This window comes from Schistocerca gregaria, chromosome 1, assembly GCF_023897955.1.
Source record: "Schistocerca gregaria isolate iqSchGreg1 chromosome 1, iqSchGreg1.2, whole genome shotgun sequence".
Taxonomy (NCBI): domain Eukaryota; kingdom Metazoa; phylum Arthropoda; class Insecta; order Orthoptera; family Acrididae; genus Schistocerca; species Schistocerca gregaria.
Genome location: NC_064920.1, coordinates 1,632,164 through 1,654,926, shown reverse-complemented (window position 1 = coordinate 1,654,926; position 22,763 = coordinate 1,632,164). Strand labels below are relative to the sequence as shown.

At 42.3% G+C, this 22,763-nt stretch overlaps 1 protein-coding gene across 1 annotated transcript in view; it reads right to left on the bottom strand.

The window, feature by feature from the left end:
• LOC126318536 (protein flightless-1) overlaps positions 1-22,763 on the bottom strand; it is a 155,812-nt gene that overhangs the window by 6,584 nt on the left and 126,465 nt on the right. Inside the window, exons 17-20 of the mRNA XM_049993407.1 lie at positions 10,087-10,240; positions 2,893-3,079; positions 2,419-2,670; positions 491-617 (exon numbers count right to left, since the gene is read on the bottom strand). Of these exons, the coding sequence (XP_049849364.1) occupies positions 491-617; positions 2,419-2,670; positions 2,893-3,079; positions 10,087-10,240 (720 nt within the window). The remainder of the gene's footprint in view (positions 1-490; positions 618-2,418; positions 2,671-2,892; positions 3,080-10,086; positions 10,241-22,763) is intronic.

The following is a 22,763-nucleotide window of genomic DNA, read 5'->3' as shown; positions in this document are numbered from 1 at the left end:
TTTGTATGAGAACTGTCTGTGTTTGACACTTCAGATTTCACAATTTATGGTACAGACAAACAACTAACCAACCTTGAATCTGAACAACATAACTCAAAATTAAGCCTCCAAGCATAAATCTTTGGAAACTTATCATACATAATACTGGAGTGGTAGTTGTCACTTTCCAGGCATAGATGGCAGACTACTCATAACAAAGGTACAGAACTTCTTGACAGTTCAAAATGGAAACACATGTTGAATCATAATAATGAATTAAATAACAATGTTTCAGAAATATAGATTAATATCAATGGAGAATGAAAAGGTCTGTGTCTGAAAGAAAATGTGCATACACATTTAGTAGCATACAACTGATTTTATAAAAGATGTGTGTGATATATTCAGCTACATATGGAAGTGTAGATTATTATGAACAAATTACATAATGATTTGATGTTATCAACTAAATGTAGTGAGAGTACTTAGAGACAACATTGCAAAAACTTACATTGTTAAACATTTCTTCTGCTATTTCAACTACAAGTCTTGCCTCATCAGGATCAGCTTTTGACCCTAACCACACATAAACTATCCCCGTCAACTCCTCGTTGTTGAAAGGTACTTTCAAAATATAACTGAAAACAACAAACCACCAAGAAGAGAGTAAGTAATTTTGTAATAAGTCAGCAGTTAACTTAAAAGAATACACTAATGCAACTACAAGGCAGCAATAATACACACACACACACACACACACACACACACACACACACACAAAAGGAAGGAAGGAACACAATGGTTTAACGTGCCATGAACAATGACACCTTTAGGGATGGACAAAAAGTGTTTGGAGAAAGATAAGAGTTCAAGGTAAAGAAGGAAAAACAAATAAACTAAGAGTGAAGAGGTTTGATTTTTCTGGTGTGCACACTATTTTGTCTCATTTACTGTCTGTTGTGGAAATATCCAGTAAACGTTTACATGAGTCGAAGTGTAGCCTAGACAGTAATTTACACTATCTGCTTGTCTGATGTTTTCCTGTACTGCAATTAAAATATGGTGGAAAGGGACAAATACAGCAGTGTCAGCACCCACATCTGAGTTGGCATTGTGTTAGAAATACACATGACAATGAATGTGTTGTCTGTAAGGATGACAAACTTTAATACCATATGTACTTTTTTTTGTGGGTTCCATCTAATAAATGATAATGCCCAACAACAAGAGCCCAGCTCACTGGATTACCACCTAAATAATGCCAAAGTGGTGGGCCACTAATTATAATTTTAGGACTTCATGCATCTGAAATGACAGCTTCCTTATTGTACTTAAAAAATCCAATCCAACATGCACTAACTGCTTGTGGCTAAAGAACTAAGCCTTGCAGGGGCAGGGGACAGTTTTTTTTTTTTTTTTTTTTTTTTTTTGGGGGGGGGGGGCGGGGGGGGGGGGTGAGAATAGGGCCACTTTATGCCCACCTTTTGAAAATACTGTGATCTGGACAATTACTTTATATTTTAAAATTTTGAAAAAATATTCTATGTTTTTAATGAATTCTTCTGCCAGATTCCATAAATGTTTAAATTTTTTAGCTAAACCAAAAAATTCAAGTCTTAGATAGTACATGTTGCTTTCCCCCATCATATTCAATATTTTCAGGATTGGGACTTTACTTAGACATCAGCATCTCTCTAAAATTTATGTTGTGAGTGAAAGCCTACAACAATTAACAAAATTTGTGTTTTATAAATAATTTTTTGGATAGGCATAAAGTATCCCCCCAATTCCCTGTCTGTAATGCACGTTATGGAAAGTGTGTTGGTATTGCTAGGGTTAAAGCTGAAAACCATCACCATGGACCACTGCTGATCTCTGGAGAGCACATGATCTATTAAGTTACAGACACGAAAAAGTAACAATGTTCATTTTGTTCATGAAGCACAAGGACTATTCCTAAAATGAATTACAAGACCACATAATTGAATTTACTTCCTTTATTAAGTTCTGAAAATTTAGATTTATTGTCAGTAGAAGATACTGCCACAAGCTCTGGTGTGAACTGTGTGGCATAGTGGTTAGTGTCCTATGGTGGAGTGTTGCATATTGCCAATTCAAACCTGACCACCAGGAATTTTTTGTTATTTCACATTTATTTATTTATTTTTTAAGGTTCTTGAAATATGTTTATACATCTGGAATATTCAATGTTTGTGTAAATAATTGCATTCCCCGTCCAGGAGGTTAAATCTGTGTTGGATGCATACTTTGTCAGTAATAAACTTGCTTTAATTTCCAGGTGTTGTACTTCACTGATGACCCTGCCTTCAGATGAACACACGATTGTGATTTCGATGTGACAATGGTATCACAAATATGAGGACCACGGTAGCAAATCCTCCTTTTAAAATATGTTTACACAATTTCTGGCATTCTTACCAAAATGCAGAGTTGAGGGCCAGTGGATCAGGCCTTATCTGTATCAGTCTTGTACATAATGGACTTCCATTGGAACGAAGATGATAGAATTCCACTGGAGGTCCTGTTGAAGGTGGTGGTTCCTTACGTTTTCCTTGGTGGATTACAAATTTTCTTTTGAAATGTGCCATAAATTTCAAATTCTCTTGCTGCTGATGAGTTCTCACAACTTCCAGTTTTTCTCCAAATAAAGACTTGAATTTTTTCTGCAAACTGTAAAAAAATTTCTCTCATTAGATGGCAAAATACTGCCTACATTAACTCAAAAAATATTGTTATTTGTCTTATACAGTACAACAGATTTACTCTAAAATGATGATGAAAAAGACAATGTATGAAGTGTCAGTGACTATCATGTACCTATTACAAGTTGAAACACTTTCAAAAATGTTCAACAGTTGCTTGTAAAGTCTCCTTGGCTTTTACAGTACATACCTAAAAGTAAAAGTAAGCCATCCCATGTTGGATGCTTCTCGTCCTTGCCAGAAATACACAACACACTGAAAGTCGTCTTCAACCTGTCCTTGGTCAGTTTCATCATCAGCATTTCCTTCATCCGGAACCTCGCCAGGTACCCAGTAACGGCAAAGGAACACATAACAGTCCCGACTGTAGAAGTGACCTGAAAATTTTCTCAATATTTAGTACCAAAATACGAAGAGAAACATATGTTCATATTTGAAAATATTAGTAAGAAACACTTCTACTGCTATCAAGATACAATTTAAAAATTTAGATGTCAAGATATTTTTGCAACAACTTCTTCCATTTTTCAGAGCAGAGCTCACTGTTCAAATGATCAACGTTAAACACATTGTCTCAAAGCAATGAACAACATTACACATGTTACTCATAAAAATGATGGCATTATCTTTTCAGGTACACACAAACATCATACACTGTCACTATTGATGATACAGAGTCAATGTTTGCAATGGGTTTTTGTCTAAGTTTGTTTTGGTGGATCATTATTTATCTTTCACTAATTTTCAAATGCGAATCAGTTAATGTGCACAGAATATTAGCAGCTTGCTCTCTTATTGTGAAATATCATGCTTTGTTTTACTCCTTTACCTTCTATACAGGTATATTAAACTTTGGATATTATTTCTAACACCATATCAGAATTTCTGCTGGCCTGTATCACGTGAAATGTTATACTCAATAGTTCTCATGTTATTGTCACATAATACATTTGGTATTTGAAAAAGTGAATTATATATCTTTAATAGTATATTTCATTTAATTTTACTATGGTCTCTCTATGAAATCAAAAAATTCACTGAATCTTTTAGACCTGCAAATGTCATGAAACTCAAGTTCTATGACATTTAGTGAGATTACATTAGTTTTATTCATTGTAAATACCAAAGACTGGAAACAGACAATTACAATGTTTGAAGGATTTAGCAGATGCATAAATAACAAAAAATTAATAACACACAACCATGTGACTATTTGTAGCCAATTCTAACCATTAACATAATGCGTTCCTGGAAAGTCATGGATGGATTATAAGTAATGGAAAGAGTAAAGGTAACTACTAACCACATATGTGATGTGTTGATCAGTGAACAGGCATGTAAGGCTGGAAACAGCACTGAGCTTTCAAATAGTTCCCTACTATGTCCAATGTCCAACCTAATGCTAGTAGCGTACCTTCCATACCAAGAACACGAACCACTCCTTCACTCACTCTCAACTATCCCCAGCCCAATATCACTCGGACCCCTGCACAACACCACTGAGACCACCTCACTATACACAACTCCTATGCACATGACCACACTATCCCTCTCAACACCAGCCAACTCCAAACTTTCCACTTAAAACCTTATACACCTGATAGACTATGTGCTTATGAGTAATTTGGTCTCATTTGGTGACTACGCATACAAACAAATCTGCTGTAACAGACATGTGCTGCAGCATGATGTCCTCATATACTGACCTGTTTATGGGACATTTAAGGAAAATATTTCTCGTCACCAAAATCCTACATCCCTTTGGTTCAGGTTCAGCGATAATACCTTCATGATGTGGATGCAAGGCCAAGATACTCTATCGTCATTCCCTCACAGACTCAACCCCTTCTTTCATATCCACTGTACTTGGTGTTCCCCAGCTCAGTATGCCATCTTCCTGGATGTTGATATCCACCTCTCTGCCCATATACATCAAAGCAACCATCAACAGTACCTCCATTCTGGTAGCTGCCATCCACCACACACTCATATGTCTCTCCTATACAGTTCAGTCCCAGCATTCTGAAAGTCTTTCCAAGGCCTTCACAGACAGTGATTACCCTCCAGGCATACTTCACAAATAGATCCCTTGTGCCACATCCACACATGGCCTTAATCCTCCAAGCATTCTCATCGCCCATCTGCAAATAAGCATCCCTTCATTAGCTAAAATTACCTCAGATTGGAACAACTTAACCCAATCCTTCACTACAGCTTCCACTACTGACCACTGCACCGGGAAATCCTTTTTATTTCTACCCAGATATACTCCACTGCCCATCCAATGAAATATCCTTGTCCATCTTTTTGCCACACCTACCCCCCACAACTTGCCAAATGGGCCATACTCCTGCGTAAGACCCAGGTGTGAGACCTGTCTTGTGCTCCCATCTAGCTCAATCTATTCTTGTCCTACCAGAGATACAACTATTAAGTGGGTGTGAGCACCAATCAACTGTCACAGCTAGAGGACTGAAGGTGTTTGTTGGTTTTTTCATTAATGTGATTATTTGTGAGAGTGGAATTACTGTAGGAAGCAGCAACCAGCAGAGCATATAAGGCAGGATTACATAAAACCAACTTTAAGCATCATGTTGGGGGAGGCAGATGGTTGGGGGGGGGGCACAGTTTGCAGCAATGACTGCGCTGATTCAGTGTTTTTAGTATTCTTTGAAGGAACACTGAACAATATATACGTATTAACATTAAGCAAGACAATGCCAATGCTTTTTGCATTGTCCATTGTCCTCTACAGGTTGATCATCTGCTATAATGGCCAGCCAGTCACCAGATCTGTGTCCTTTTGAAAATGTGCAATACATTATCTCCCAAAACTATGTGTAACACTCTTAAGATTGTTTCTATATATGACAGCATTGTAGTTAGAGAAAGTTATGCAAAGGCTTAAAATGACTGTTCAAGACAAGTTCATTCACATGGGACTGTTGCTTCAGAGCATTCACATTCCACTACTCAGTAGAGTTATAGCAATAATTTATGTTTAGTAAAAATTAATGGATATACTACTGTACAAAACTGACTTTGTGGAGCAGACAAAATGTTGTCAATGCAACCAAATTTGGGTATAACTTGTTCATTCCAACAAAACTGAAATTGAAAGAATATTGATTTCAGACACTAATGGTAATGCTGGAGATGGGGGGGGGGGGCGGGGGGATTGAGGGGGGGGGGGGGGCAAGTGAGGGGAGTTAGGGATGGAGGGAGGCAGACTGGAACAGTCAAAAACTGTTTGCAACTATTAAAAATGTAAATGTAGTGTGACTAGGGCCTCCTGTCGTGTAGACCATATGCTGGGTGCAAGTCTTTCGATTTGATGCCACTGCAGTGATTCGCGCGTCAATGGGGATCAAATGATGATGATTAGAACAACACAACACCCAGTCCCTGAGTGGGGAGAATCACCAACCCAGCCAGGAATCAAACCCGGGCCCTTAGGATTGACATTCTGTCGCGCTGACCACTCAGTTACCGGGAGGCGGACGTTTGCAACTATTACAAACTATTTTTAAAAACAGAATCACTTGCTAATGTGTAAAATGTCATGCAATTTACTAAGCTGTGCATCACATTTTGGTGCCAGCCCTGTTAAATCTGTGTGGGATGATAAATAGTGCACAGATGAAGAAAAGCAAATGGAAGTGCTGACATTGGTATACTGTTATTATATTTTCTGTACGCACAGTATTCTCCAGTTATTCCACTTAGTTCAATCATGTTTCCAAGATAAAGAGAAGTTTTTTGACATCTAATATAAATGCAAGCATTGGAACATCTTTTGAGAAGGTGTTTATATGGTGGAGTGGAGTGTGCTACAGAAGTGAAATATGGGTGATACACAGCACAAATAAGAAAAGAACAGAAGCTTCTCAGATGAGGTGCTAAAAGAGAATGCTGAAAATTTCATGGGTAGATCAAATAAATAATAAAGAAACATTAATTGAATTAGGGAAAGAGAGATATTTGTGGCTCAACTTCACTAAAAGAAGGAATGAATTGTTAGGAAACATCATGAGGCAGCAAGGAATCATAAATGTGGCAGTGGCAGAGGGTAAGGGGGGAGGGAGGAAAGGAGTGTCAAAACTGTAGTGGGAGACCAAGGATAAATACAGCCAGCAGCTTCAAATGGCTGTGGGTTGCAGTAATTACACATAAAAGAAGACACTGACAGCACAGGACAGACTAGTGTGGAAAGCTGCATCCAAACAGTCTTCAAACTGAAGACCACAAGAACATGGTGAACTTATTGTAACATCAACTGTCAGCTGACAGCTGAATTACGTCATATGATGACTAATAGGGATGCTGCCCACAGGCGTTTCAAGGCAGATCCGAAACCCGAGCGTTTCGAAGAATATAGAAAGCTACAGAACAGAGTGAAACAATGCATTCGCAATGCCAAAATCAGGCACGCTCGCTCCCTTGTATGCAGCGATCTGACACCCACGACTCTATGGAAGAATCTCCGTAGCTTGGGGGTCGGAAAGGCAAAATCGGAAACTACTTTTCATGTATCAGCTAACGAATTAAATGAATTCTTCTCTGCAGCTCTAAATACCAGCACGGCTCATAATTACCGTCCACAAGAATCCCCAAACAACGATACCTTCCATCTAAAACATGTAACAACAAATACGGCAAGAAAAGCAATAATGAGAATCTCTTCTGATGCAATAGGCAACGACAGTATCGGTATAACCATGATTAAGAATGTTGCCGATATCTTAGTACCTGTCTTAACTGACATATTTAATTTTTCCCTTGTGAACGGAATATACCCCACTGCATGGAAAAGAAGCATAATTCGACCCATCCCTAAGATCGACAACCCGCAAATGCCTAGTGATTACCGACCAATTAGCATACTGCCTGCTGTTTCCAAAGCACTTGAATATATTGTTCATGACCAAATAACTGAACACTTGCATGAATTCAGTCTATATGACAAATTTCAATCCGGTTTCCGTAAACATCACAGCACAAACACTGCTCTAATTAAAGTAACTGATGACCTGAAATATGCCATCGACAATCGAAAGGCAACAATATTGACGCTACTGGACTTCAGCAAAGCTTTTGACACTGTTAACTTTGACATATTACTCAGAAAAATGCAACAGCTTAATTTCTCTGATAGTGCAATGAGATTGTTTGAAAGCTACTTAAAAGACAGACAGCAATGTGTTGTCTGCGCAAATGAAAAATCTTCCTGGAAACACGTTTCTTCGGGAGTGCCACAAGGATCAGTCTTAGGACCACTTTTGTTTTCTTTATATGTCAACGATATTTCGTCTGTTTTGTCCTCCTGTAAACATCATTTCTATGCCGACGACCTCCAGCTCTACCTAAGCGTCAGACCTGAAGACGTAAACACTGCAATCGCTCTGATGAATGATGATCTGTCTTCAGTAGTGACATGGGCGAAAAAACTGGGGCTTAAATTAAATGCAAAAAAGATGCAAGTAATCTTAATAGCCCATCAGAAATTAATAAGTTCAGATTTCTGCGAACGGCTACCTCCTGTTCTGCTCGAAGGTACTCCAATACCATATCAGAAAACAGTGAAGAACTTGGGTGTAACTTTGGACGAGCATCTCAACTGGGCGGAGAATACAGTCGCAGTGTGCCGAAAGACGTCTGCTTGTCTCTATGCTCTCAAAAAGTTTCGAAACATATTCCCACAGGACTTGAAACGCCACATCATGCAAGCACTCGTTGTACCGAACCTCCACTATTGTGATGTGATTCAACAAGGCATGAGTAGTGAAAACAAAAGACGGCTAGAGCTAACCATGAATGCCTGTGTGCGTTACACCTGCAACATTCGCCGATATGATCATGTTAGTGCTTCATACTCCAAGCTAGGGTGGCTGCGGCCGGACAAACTGCGTGACTACCACACTCTATGTCTACTTCACTGACTCCTCGTCGCGCAAGCACCCCAGTACCTAGCTTCAGAGATTAAAAAACCTGTCATGCCATCATAATCGAAACACGAGGTCACTCTTATCTGGTATCCTAACTATGTCCACTCACAAAACAAAAACTTTTGCAAACTCCTCCTCAGTTGCCGCTGTCCGCCTCTGGAACAAACTGCCCCTTACCTTGAGGAAAATTCAATCTCCTGTTGCTTCTAAGAAGAAGTTGAAGCATTTCCTACTATCATCCGCATAAAATTCTCCACAAAATTAATGTGCAAGGCCAATCCTCTCATCTGTCAAATAGCAAAGCTAGCGTCTTCTATCTTGCTCCTGAGATGCCTTCCTCTTCATCTATCTCTATTAGCCTCACAGTCTTCTTTTCCTTTATATTTTCCTTAATTATGTTTCATCATGTCTCTCTATTCTTCTCCTCCCCTCACCATGATTCTCCCTCATACTCCCTGCTGCCAGCACTCCTATCTAAAATCTTTCTCTTCAATAATGTATTTTTCGAGGTGTACCTTTCTAATTGTTTATCTTACTTTTTGTATTAGATGTAGTTTAACATGCCTACTAAAACATATGACTGTAAAATAAGTAGAATGCCTGGTTATATGTAAGAGAGGGCCTGGTGGCCCTAATCTTGCCAGGTTAAATAAATAAATAAATAAAAATAAATAAAAATAAAATAAATATTTTCATTCCTCTGACTGTCAGTCTTCACTGTGTCTCTTAAGCTCCGTGTTTATGTTTCCATTAATATGATAAACAGGGCCTGCCTTCTAGCATGAACACGTCTATGTTTGCCTTTATCCTAATATGATTCATGGTAAAGTTTGGCATCATCAATTATTTTCTCTCAAAACATAATGGCAAATAAAATCAGTGAATTTGAATTTCCGGACACAAAGTTATCACTACTCGAGTTGCCTTTATGTTAACTTAGCAGAGATTAAATTTTGTATTTTGTGTGACTGTCTATTAACCTATCTGGTAATATATTATTGCAATTTTTGGATTTTTCGAGGATCTTTGGGCACCAACAAATTATGTATTTTTAACTCGTTGGACAAATTGCTCAGTGTAATTTCTTAGTTGCCTTTTTTGTGAAGCTGTACCAGTATTAACCTGTGTTTTCCTTGTATTCATTCACAGTTCAGTTTACTTACTGCTCTTTGAGAAGACAATTTCCAGGCTACTACTGCACTTTGTGCCACAACTTTACACGTCTGAGTGGTCAAACATAAACTTTTTTCTAGCCACACAGCACACCGTATTAAACATCAGTCTATGATGTTTACACTCACATTATTATTTACTCTGTAATGTAAGCAATTTATAATAATGGTAGTTATTATTATTAATTATTATTTATCGGCCTAGTAACTACATGTGAAAATTACAAAAGATCTTAGCATACTTAAAAGCTATTCAAGGGTACTTACCTAGTTCTTCCTCTGGCAGTCGAACAAACTTCTTTCCTTCTAAGACAAAAGCCTCCATTGCATCCAAATCTTCATTCCACTCTTCCATAAGTTGTTGAGCCTCAGCAAGTGACATTGGCGGTTGTCGAGGTGTAAAGAGAGCAGCCAAATCAGCCTGTTGTATAAATACATATTATTACTCCACATGGTAAATGCAATATTTTTTTCAGTAAACTGGGAATGCAATGTACTTATACACAAATGACCTTCATAAAAATAAGCTATTAAAGCCAATCACAATTTTTTTAACAACAGGGTCACCCACCAGACATTCACTAACTATGAGGGTGATTGAATAAAGCAGAATTTTTCATTTACATGCCTTTTTGTTAATGTATTGTGTCACGATCTATGTTCATTTTTGATATTGTTTCCAGTGATTGTCTTCCACAGCAAAAACATTATCGTACTGTTTCTTTAGTGAGGACCTTAATGTCAGAGCAGGACATACCATCGTCTGTTGCCCAACGCATTGTAATAAAGTTTTTAACAAGAGATAACTTTGACAATACTTGTGGCACACTTCCGTGACAACACCACAAGAAAAATTCAAGAGTACACAGTGCACAAACAGTAGTTATATGGATGTGAAAAAGTTGACAATGCACCTCACTAACATCACCTGATGAGCAGTATGGCTGAATGAGGTTGTTGCAATAGTCTTTTTTTTTTTTTTAAAAAGAGTCCTTCTCATCAATTTTCTCCACGAACATCACACTGTGAATGCTGCATACTATTGCCATCTTTCGTTTTCAAGGAGGGTGGGAGAGGGAGAGAGAGACCAAAGGCATAGTAGACATATTAATGCGCAACTGGCTGCTGTCATAGGCACATTCACTTTACAAAAATGGGATCAAGAAACTGTTGATCTGAGACCATATAGCAAAATAAGTTTGTGTGTGAATTTTTCTGAAGCTAAACAAATTTATAAAAGTAATTCCAGTTTACATTTGATTCAATCTCGTATGCAATGAGGTATATGAATGGCAGAACAGCATCAACGAGGAGCTAATTGTCCACAGAGCTTCATACTGGGGTTATCAGAAATGAAGCAAAGAAAATTCCTCAATTTATTGGAAAAAAACTATAAAAGAAACTGTGGTTACCTACTGGGCATAGTGTGGGAACAGTTACTGAAATGGAGGAGGAGTTTGACCACAATAGTGCCAGGATCCACATCACCACTGTACCTGTTCAATCACTCAAATGGTGGGAATGGAACTGTCTTCCCACCACTAGTGTCCATATACTTCTAATTTTAAAAAGCTAACCTCCACAATATTCCAAAAGCTCTCCTTGATCTATTTATATACACACAACGTGGCATGTAGTTATCTGCCTATGATGGTGGTGACAGTTAAAGACACTGAAAGTTTGGGATCAAGCACTGTATGTATATGGTTTAGCTATGACAAAATTTTTCCCTCAGAAACTTGTCATAAAAAATTATGACATAAAATATTTTACTGAGAAACCATTTTCTCCCAATTTTTGTATGGCTCTCACACATTTGATATGGATAAAAAAGCATTTTCTTAAATTAACTGCTGAATTTATGTTATGCTTGGATAACTGTGTTCACAATTTAAAACATCGAAAGGATAGCTTCTAGCTATGTGTCTAGGGCTTTGACATCATGTTTAGTCAGTGGTGAGAAGAATGTTTACCTGTCTTCAGTAAATCATTTGAAACAGAAACTTCAAACATCAACTTTCTTTTTTGCAATGAAACGTTTAGTACATACTGTTAAATAGGGACACTTTCCTGATGTTCTGTAAAATCTTATTTATTTGATCATGAACTGCTTTTGGCTTCTTAATCCATCTTCAAGTGACAACTTAATGTCATTACCATAGCTAAAACTATTTGCAACTTACACAATAATAAATAAAATAGAAAGAAACTTCCACATGGGAAAAATATATTAAAAACAAAGATTCCAAGACTTACCAAGCGGGAAAGCGCCGGTAGATAGGCACAATAAAATAACACACAAACACACACACAAAATTTCTAGCTTTCGCAACCGACGGTTGCTTCTTCAGGAAAGAGGGAAGGAGAGGGAAAGAAGTCTTTCCGCTCCCGGGATTGGAATGACTCCTTACACTCTCCCTTAAAACCCACATCCTTTCGTCTTTCCTTCTCCTTCCCTCTTTCCTGAAGAAGCAACTGTCGGTTGCAAAAGCTAGAAATTTTGTGTGTGTGTTTGTGTGTTATTTTATTGTGCCTGTCTAACGGCATTTCCCACTTGGTAAGTCTTGGAATCCTTGTTTTTATTACACAATAATAACATGCATATAGCTTATTGTTTGTGATATTACGCTTCTATATGATTCGATTGTGGTTTTTACATGTTCGCTAAAAGCTAAAGTTGAATTATCAACAAACAGGTTAACTTTACCACTTTAATCACTTCTGCTTACTAAAACTAACGTTTTTGAATTGTTTGCTTTTTGAAGTGATGGCACTGTTGGAAATGAGTTTCTTCTTAAACTTCCTCAATGTATAAAGTTAAACCAATAAAGTACCTCACAAGCAGCAGCACTTTTGAAATCATGGGCTAGTAAAGACTTTTTACAAACAATGTGAGCTCAACGTTTACTTTACGTAGATCTGTCTGTGCAAAATGTAGCATATTTAATGCCTCTATTTAGGAATTGGAGTACATAAGTAGTAATTGTTACTTTTGTAACTTCATGATTTGATCAGTGAACTGTTGATTGTGCACGAGTGTTGCACCAGCTGTGCGAGAGTTGTGATTGTGTGAATGTGTGTGTGTTTTCTTGTTCAGAAGAAAGATTTTGTGTGAAACCTTAATATTTTAGCAGACTTTTTCATTGTGTGAGTATGCAACTTAATGTTAATGTCCCACAGACAAAAAGGCAATTAGAGATGGAGTAGGTGCCGGGATAGGGGAAGAATGGGAAGAAAGTTGTCTGTGCCTTGTCAAAGGAACCATCCCATCATTTACCTTGAGAAATTTAGGGAAATCATGAAAAACTTAAATCTGCATGACTGGACAAGGATTTGAAATCATGAGTTGAAAGTTGGAGGCAGCTAATGGAAGAATAGTATTAGGCTGTCAATGATCAACTGTTTATCAGATAGCAATTTTAGCCAGCAAATAGAAATTATTCACATTGCATGGTATGCCCCTCTTCCATAGTTTGCTTTTACCACACACTGACATTTCTGTCATTAATACATAAATAGTACATTTGTCATTTTAGCGTTGAAATAGATAATAAGTTCATCTGGAATACAGACTCTCAGTTGAAGTGACGAACTGATCTGTAGCATAGCCTGTGGTATAGATTAAGTTTGACGGAGATAGTTCAGTTGCCGACTGCCTACTCCATCACATGTAATATGAAATCTTGGTTGTGTTGGCTGTCTGACGTGTAGTGTAGCCTAAAGTTTAGGTAAGGTTAGAAGGTGACAGTTTGGTTGAGAGTTGGTGATGCTAAGGAATACGACTACAGAATTAAATGTGAATGTGAAGTGTCAGTTGTGTTGACAGACTTTTCTTCATGCCATCAACTATACAGATCTGGTGTCCCACTATCTTAACTTCCCGTGTTCATTTGTAACAGGTGTCACCAACATAAACTACAAGATAAAGGTGCACACAGCCCCTTGTAAAGTTTTTCTGTACCCTTTCATAAATTGATTTGCATTTAAAATTAAAAACAAATACTTTGATGCCAAATACAGACTTTAATTGTCATGTTTGCAGTGTCCCTTACAAATTGCACGAAGACTTACACTTTTCAGAGAACTTTAAAAAATGGTGAAAATTGCAGCCAAATGTAAATCTCGGGAAACTACTTTTTAAGCATGTATGTAAATTTTACACTTCATAAACACATTGATGGGCCATACTTTTTGATGGAAAAATCCAGATTTATAGGTTGTTTCATTTTCTTCTGTTGAAGTTCATCCTGTCTGGTTGTCTAGGTCACAAATACATTTGAAAGTTTTCATGTTTATATCAACAACTTGGCCTAAGTCCAAAAGTGGTTATAAGAGCTGAACATATTGTACATGGGTAAGTGTGTGACAGCATGCATTGCCTAATATGTTCCAAAATGTCGCGCATAAAAACAGGATTTTTTCGGAGCTCATACCTGAGGTTCTATGGGTGACAGAAAGGTAGTGTAAGGCGTTTTGTATCGCCCTTTGGCCAAGGACTATTTGTATACCTAACAGTAGGATCATCCCACCCCTTTTGTTATAGGGCACAAAAACAAATGCAGTCATAAGCCCCATGTCATAACATTAGAACACTAATAAGTAAAAGAAGTTAAAAGCAACTACACATGAAGCTCAATCAGCAGAAGGAAAGGGAGCTAAAAAACAAGGATTTCCCCTTGGAGAAAGACCCACAAAATATGCCATGGAAACGGAAAGAGTACTAAACCAAAGATTAAATGTTCTTTGCCATATTGATATGACAGATAAAAAGTGGACAACAGACGGTGCATTGTTGACTAAAATGGCTGATAGTCAGTAAGCGCGCACGCACGCACGCGCGCTTGAACATGTGCACCCACACACGCACGCGACACCATCTGCCAACAGATGGCAGCATGGAGATCATCTGAAGGAATGGAAGAGCTAGCAGGCTGAGGTACGAGGACTGCAGCCTTGGCAAAAGTGTCAGCACCTCATTTCTGGCCAGGCAAATGTGACCAGAAACCCATATGAACATCACAGTGGTACCCTCAACAGTGAGCAAGTGCAAGATGTCTTGGACCTTTAGCACTTTTTTTTAGGGATGGACTGTTTATAGCACACAGAGAGACTGAAGCACACCAAGAGAATCAGAGCATATGAAACATGTCGCCAGATGTACTGGGTGGTCTGATAAGAGGGTGTAGAGCTCCGCTGCAAAAAATCCAGCACTGTTCTGAAAGCCAATAACAAAAATGTTCGGTGTCAATGATGAATGCACAAGTCAAGAAACTTATAGCAATAGGTGAAATCCGGAGTACAGTCCTTAGGAAACACATGAAGTCCAAGAGAACACGGCCAACTCATGCAGCCAAGGTGGTGAAGAGTTCATACCCATCGAAAACATGGCAGGGAGTGTGAAAGTAAGGAGCAGCTGCCAAAAATGAACTCCGAGAGGTAACAGAAAAGATGAACATGCCGCCCCCCCCCCCTTTTTTTTGTTGTTGTTTTAGGGTGCACAACTACAATGGTCATTAGCGCCCTGACTAAGTTAGGAATGTACCGCGAGGCACAAGGTTAAAACAGCAACTAAAAGGGTCAACACTATAAAAGACGTATTAACAGGCATAGGATTAAAAAACTACAGCATAATCAAACGTCCTTAGACAGGTGTGTCAAGTTGACAAAACGAAGAACGCGAGCAGCAGCTCCTGGGTCATCCGCTAAAATGGCATACAGAGTACATGGCAGGCCAAGATCAAGACACAGCATAGTAAAATCCAGACAGGACGTTAAAATGTGGTAGACCGTCAGCAATTGCCCACATGTACAGAACAGCGCCGGCACTGCCGTCAGCAGATGGCGATGGGTGAACCGGCAGTGTCCAATTCGTAGCCGGGCCAAAACGACCTCCTCTCACCGAGAAGGACGTGAGGAGGACGTCCAAGCTGCGGGAAGAGGTTTCAAGGCCCGAAGCTTGTTGTCCGTAATTGCAGACCATCGGCAAGCCACAGCGATAAAATGCGCCGACAAATGACCGTGCTACAATCTGATGAAGGGACACAACAAGAAGCCGTCCGAGGCTGGAGGACCGCAGCCTTGGCAGCGGCATCTGCAGCTTCGTTCCCAGGGATACCGACATGGCCAGGAACCCACATAAAGCTAACTGGAGACCCGTCGTCCACCAGCTGCTGAAGAGAGCGTTGGATCCGGTGCACGAAAGGGTGAACCGGATACGGATCACTGAGGCTCTGGATGGCGCTCAGAGAATCGGAGCAGATGACATAAGCAGAATGTCGGTGGCGGCAGACATAAAGAACAGCCTGGTAGAGGGCAAAGAGCTCAGCTGTGAAGACCGAACAATGGCCATGTCGCCGGTATTTGAAACTTTGTGCCCCGACAATAAAAGAACACCCGACCTCGTCATTGGTCTTAGAGCCATCTGTATAAATGAAGATCATATTAATGAACTTCGAACGAAGTTCAACAAAACAAGAGTGGTATTCCGAACCGGGGGTAACCACCTTTGGGAGCGAGCTGAGGTCAAGGTCAACGCGAACCTGAGCCTGGAGCCAAGGTGGCGTGTGGCTCTCGCCCATTCTAAAGGTTGCAGGGAGTGAAAAATCAAGGTGTTGAAGGAGGCGACGAAAGCTAACTCCAGAGGGTAGCGGGGCAGAGACATACAACCCATATTGACGGTCGAGAGAGTCGTCAAAAAAGGAATGATACGATGGGTGGTCGGGCATTGACAGTAGCCGACAGGTGTAACGACAAAGCAGTATATCGCGCAAGTAAGTGAGTGCCGCCAATTCAGCATGAAGACTTTCGACCGGACTAGTATAAAACGCTCCGATCGCAAGTTGTAAACCCCGATGTTGTATGGAGCTGAGGCGGCGTAAGATGGACGGCCGTGCAGAGGAGTATACAAAGCCCCCATAATCCAGCTTGGAGCGGACGATCGACCGATATAGGCGAAGTAGGATGGTTCGATCCGCTCCCCATGACGTGCCACTGAGAACACGGAGGACATTTAGAAAACGGGTACAACGGGCAGCCAAATATGACACATGTGGAGACCAACTAAGTTTCCTGTCAAATGTAAGACCTAAAAATTTTGTTGCCTCCACGAATGGGAGAGCAACGGGACCGAGTCGTAAGTAATACAGACCGTTTTCTCGGCAGAAAAACGGAAGCCATTGGCGACACTCCAGGAGTAAGGATGTTCAAGAGAACGCTGAAGACAGCGCTCCAGGAAACATGTACGCTGCGCGCTGCAATACATGGTAAAATCGTCCAAGAAAAGGGAGCCTGATACATCATGTGGGAGGCAATCCATTATTGGATTGATCGCTATGGCGAAGAGAGCGACGCTCAAAACGGAGCTCTGTGGCACCCCATTCTCCTGGCGAAAGGTGTCTGACAGGACAGAACCCACATGTACCCTGAACTGTCGATCCATTAAAAAGGAACAAATAAAAAGAGGAAGGCGACCGCGAAGGCCCCATGTATGCATGGTGTGGAGAATGCCCGCCCTCCAACAAGTGTCTTAAGCCTTCTCCAAATCAAAGAACACAAATGGGAGAGCACAGCCGTGGTTGGGAACTTCCGCAAGAAGTTATTCATAATGAAGGTCGACAAGGTAACCAGATGGCCAACAGCAGAGCGGCACCTACGAAATCCACATTGTACATTGGTAAGTAGGTGTCGAGATTCGAGCAGCCAAATCAAACAAGAGTTAACCATTCGCTCCATCACCTTACAGACACAGCTGGTAAGCGAGATGGGTCGATAACTGGAAGGCAAGTGCTTGTCCTTCCCCGGCTTAGGAATCGGTACAACAATAGACTCGCGCCAGCATGCGGTAACATGTCCCTCAATCCAGATGTGATTGTAAGTACGAAGAAGGAAACCTTTACCCGCAGGAGAAAGATTCTTCAGCATCTGAATATGAATAGAATCAGGCCCTGGAGCGGAGGATCGTGACCGGCAAGTGCATTTTCGAGTTCCCGCATGGTGAATGGGGCATTGTAACTTTCACGATTCGAGGAGTGGAAGTTAGGTGGCCGAGCCTCCTCTGCCTGTTTTCGGGGGAGGAAGGCAGGGGGGTAATGAGTGGAGCTCGAAACCTCTGCGAAAAAGCAGTCGAAGGGATTGGAGACATCCACAGGGGCCACAAGGACGTCATTTGCGACCGTCAAGCCAGAAACTGGTGAGTGGACCTTAGTGCCAGATAGCCGACGCAGGCTACCCCAGACAACAGAAGAAGGAGTAAAACTGTTGAAGGTGCTTGTGAAAGCAGCCCAGCTGGCTATCTTGCTTTCTTTAAAAATACGACGACACTGTGCACGTAATCGTTCATAATTGATACAATTCGCCACTGTATGGTGGCGTTTAAAGGTGCGTAAAGCACGTCGATGAGCACGTAAGGCATCTCTACATGCTGCGGTCCACCAGGGGACCGGTACGCGGCGTGGAGAAGAAGTAGTGTGAGGGATGGAATATTCAGCAGCAGTGAGAATGACTTCTGTGAGGTGTGCTGCCTGACTATCGCAGCTTGTGAAGGTTTGATCCTGAAAGGTCGCCCTGGAAGAGAAGAGCCCCCAGTCTGCTTTGGAGATGTTCCAACTAGTTGAGCATGGAGAGAGGGTATGATGCAGGAGATGGATAACACATGGGAAGTGGTCGCTCGAATATGTATCAGAAAGTGCATACCACTCAAACCAACGTGCAAGTTGGGTAGTACATACAGAGAGGTCTAAATGAGAATAGGTGTGAGAGGTGTCTGAAAGGAAAGTAGGGGCGCCAGTATTGAAGCAGACAAGATTGAGCTGGTTGAAAACATCTGGTAACAGGGAGCCCCTCGGACAGGATGCTGGAGAGCCCCAAAGAGGATGGTGAGCATTGAAGTCTCCAGTTAACAAAAATGGTGCAGGTAGCTGAGCAATAATTTGCAGCATGTCTGCCCTGGTAACGGCAGACAACGATGGAGTGTAAATGGTACAAATGGAAAATGTAAAAGTGGGGAGAGTAATGCGGACGGCAACTGCCTCCAGGCCAGTGTGCAATGTGATGGGATTATAGTAGATATCATCCCGGACCAGCAACATAACCCCTCCACGAGCCGGTTTACCTGCCACAGGGGGTAGGTCAAAACGCACAGAGGTGTAGTGTGCCAAGGCAATTTGATCGCATGGGCGTAGCTTCGTTTCCTGGAGGGCTACGACGAGCGGACGGTGCATGCGGAGCAGCAATTTCAAGTCCTCTCGGTTGGAGTGAATGCTGCAAATATTCCAGTGAATAAGTGCCATCATGAGAAGAAGAAGATGCAAGAAGGGGTCATCTCGAAGGCCGCTGAGGGCCCGGCTTCGAGCGAGCACTGCCGCAGCTAACAGCAAGCGGACAGTCATCGTCCATTTGTTCTATAGGTTCATCGGCCATCTTGTGAAGATGGCCGGGAGGGGGAGCTTCCTCCACTGGTGAACGGCCAGATGTTCGGCTACCAGCGGTGCAGCCAGGCGAAACGGATGACGGCCTGGGGCGGCAACCGCTGGGTGGCACAGGAGAAGAAATGCGCCGTGGTGGGGAAGGAGAACTGTGCTTCCTATGAGCCTTCTTGGAAGGTCATTTTGTGGAAGGATTGGTCGATGGGTGAGAGTTCGAGGTATGTAGAAGGTCTGCCCGAGACAGTTCCTTCTTGAAGGCCCGTGCATCTGACTTCTGGGTCTTTGTCCTGGCAGAAGCTGATAAAGGTGCTTGTGTCGGAGGGGTGACGGGAGGAAGAAGAGATGTTGACCGGGCGATCTTAGCACTGGCCGAACGGACGGCCGTAGTGCTGAAGGTCAGATCGCATGTCTGTGTCGCCACCTCCCTGGTAGTCTGAGGAGAGGCGAGGACAGTACTGTATTTCCCCGCTGGGAGCAACGTGGGCTTCCTACTAGCGAATAGCTTGTGAGCAGCCGAGGTGGACACTTTCTCTTTGACCCGAATTTCTTGGATACAGTGTTCTTCCTTGTAGATGGGACAGTCACGGGAGGACGCTGCATGGTCACCGTGACAGTTCACACAACGAGGAGACCGAGGTGGACAGTCACCCTCATGGGCATCCCTGCCACAAGTCACACATGTAGCCGCATTGGAACAAGACTGGCGAGTGTGATTAAAATGTTGACACTGGTAGCAGTGCGTAGGTGTCGGGACATAGGGGCGAACAGAAATAACCTCGTAGCCCGCTTTGATGTGCGACGGCAGCTGAACACTATCAAAGGTGATGAAAAGTGTCCGGGTCGGTACAAGGTCATTGTTGACCTTTTTCATAATCCTACGGACAGCTGTCATGCTCTGCTCAGCAAGGAAAGGAGGAGGGGGAGATTAGTGTTTAACGTCCCGTCGACAACGAGGTCATTAGAGACGGAGCGCAAGCTCGAGTGAGGAAGGATGGGGAAGGAAATCGGCCGTGCCCTTTCAAAGGAACCATCCCGGCATTTGCCTGAAGCGATTTAGGGAAATCACGGAAAACCTAAATCAGGATGGCCGGAGACGGGATTGAACCATCGTCCTCCCGAATGCGAGCGAGGAAAGACTGAATCTCCTCGTCAGTCAATCCGTCGAGTGATCTAGTATATACCACACCACGAGACGAATTCAAAGTGCGGTGAGCCTCCACCTGGACAGGGAACGTGTACAGGAGTGTGGCCCGAAGCAGTTTTTGTGACTGAAAGGTGCTCTCAGTTTCTAGTAACAAGGTACCATTACACAACCTGGTACAAGACTTGACCGATCCGGCTATGGCATCTACGCCCTTCTGGATAACGAAAGGGTTGACAGAGGAAAAATCCTTTCCGTCCTCAGATCGAGAAACTACGAGGAACTGTGGGGCAGACGGTAGTACTTTTGTCACTGGTGGCTGGTCAAGTATCCGTTTGTGGGCAGAAGTCGAGAGAGGAGAAGAAGAAGAAGAAGAAGAAGAAGAAGAAGAAGAGAAATCCATGGCGGAGGAATCCCCCATCATTGCCAGCGTCTCCGATGGCGCGCTCCTTCCTTGTGGGGACCTTCTCAGAGGGCACTCCTGCCTTTGGTGATTGTTCACACCTCAGGTCACACCTCCCGAGAAACGGATGGAGGGACCAATCGGCATGGTCGGAAGGTGTCAGCTCAGGCAATCACCCCTCCCTGGGCCTGGCCTTTACCAGGGGGTACGTGCGTGCCTTACTTGTCTACCCAGGGCGGGGAATTACGCGTTACCCCATCACCGGCTATGCGTGCGAATGCGTGGTCGGCCTTCAGGCACGCACAGGGAAGAAGGAAGAAGAGGAAAAAGAAAGGAGAGAGGGAAAGAAAGGACAGACTGTCTCAAACGCCGAGGCGGAGACCAGAGAAGGCAAGGAGAAGAAAGCAAGGGAAACAGTAAGACAGTGAGATGGAGAAGAACAAAGAAAGTAACTAACCAATGGAAGGAAGAAACCAGAAGAAGTGAAAAACCAAAATGAACGCAAATATAGGTCGTGAAACAGTCTTTCTCCGGACGCAGGCGCTAACTACCCCCTAGAGGGGGAGGGACTCCTTTTAGTCGCCTCTTACGACAGGCAGGAATACCTCGGGCCTATTCTAACCCCCGGACCCGCAGGGGGGCAAGGGGAGTCATCAAAAAGGAGGGCATAGGACAGGTGGCCATGCATGGAAGACAAACAGCATACATATCCGCGCAGGAGGAAATCACGCCAGTATGAGACTGGTAGTTAGGTAGCTTCTGCATAGAGACTCTCAACCATGCTAGTGTAAAAGGTGCCAGTGGCCACACGTATTCCATGATGGTGAATTTTGTTAAAGACAGTGCAAGATGGACAGACATGCACAGGAATAAGTGAAACACCCATACGCTAGTTTCAAACAGACACAGGAGGGTGATCTGATCCTTTCTCCAGGAAGTGCACTGAGGGACCAGATACAGCATGCAACTAGATAAGACACATGGGAGGACCTTGAAAGTTTCTTATCAAGTACGATCCCCATGAGTTTTGTGGTTTCAGCAAATACAACAGCAACAGGGCCACAATGTAGACAGTGGAACAAAATCCATTGTGCTGCCAGAAACTCACACAAACAGTTTTGTCAGTGGAAAAGCCCAAACCATCGTCAATGCTCCACATGCCACCCAAGTAGACAAATCCATGGACATATGCCACAGATCACAAAGTCGTCAACGAGAAGGGGGCCAGAGATGCCAGGCAGAGACAGGCCATAACAAGGTTAATGGCTACAGCAAAGATGATGATGCTCAGGATGGAGCTCTGAGGCACCCCGTTCTCCTGGATAAAAGTGTCCTACAAGGCCAAACTCCCGCATGCCTTGAAAACTCTGTCTTTTAAAAATTCCTTAAGGAAATGGGATTGGCAGCCTCGGAAGCCCCACATGTACACAGTACAGAGGGTGCCAGTTCTCTAGCAGGTGTCATAGGCTTTCTCCAGATAAAAAAACAAGGTCAAAGTCTGTTATTTCCACAGAAAACTGTTCACGACATGGGTTGACAAAGTGATGAAATGGCCAATTATAGCACGGCAGTCGTGAAATCCACTTTGCGCAGTAGTTAGCAGATTGCAAGACTCAAGCCACCATACCAGCCGGCCATGAATTGTATGTTCCATCTCCTTGCAAACACAGCTGGTGAAAAAAAATAGCGCAGTAGCTACAGGAAAGGTCTTTGTCCTCACCAGGCTTATGCATGGGTCTGACAGTGGTTTTACACCAGCTTTTTTGCTATCCCAAAGAATGTAACAACACTGAGCACACAACTGTTTATAACAAATGAAGTTTGCCATTTTAGGATGATGGTTAAAAACGCAGAAAGGACATATCTGCATCCAAATCGCACTGCGGCAGCTTAGTCCACTAGGGGACCAGGACAAGGTGTGGTAAGGGTGGAGTGTGAGGTACGGAATGTTCTGCAGTGGTAAGGATAACGTTCATGA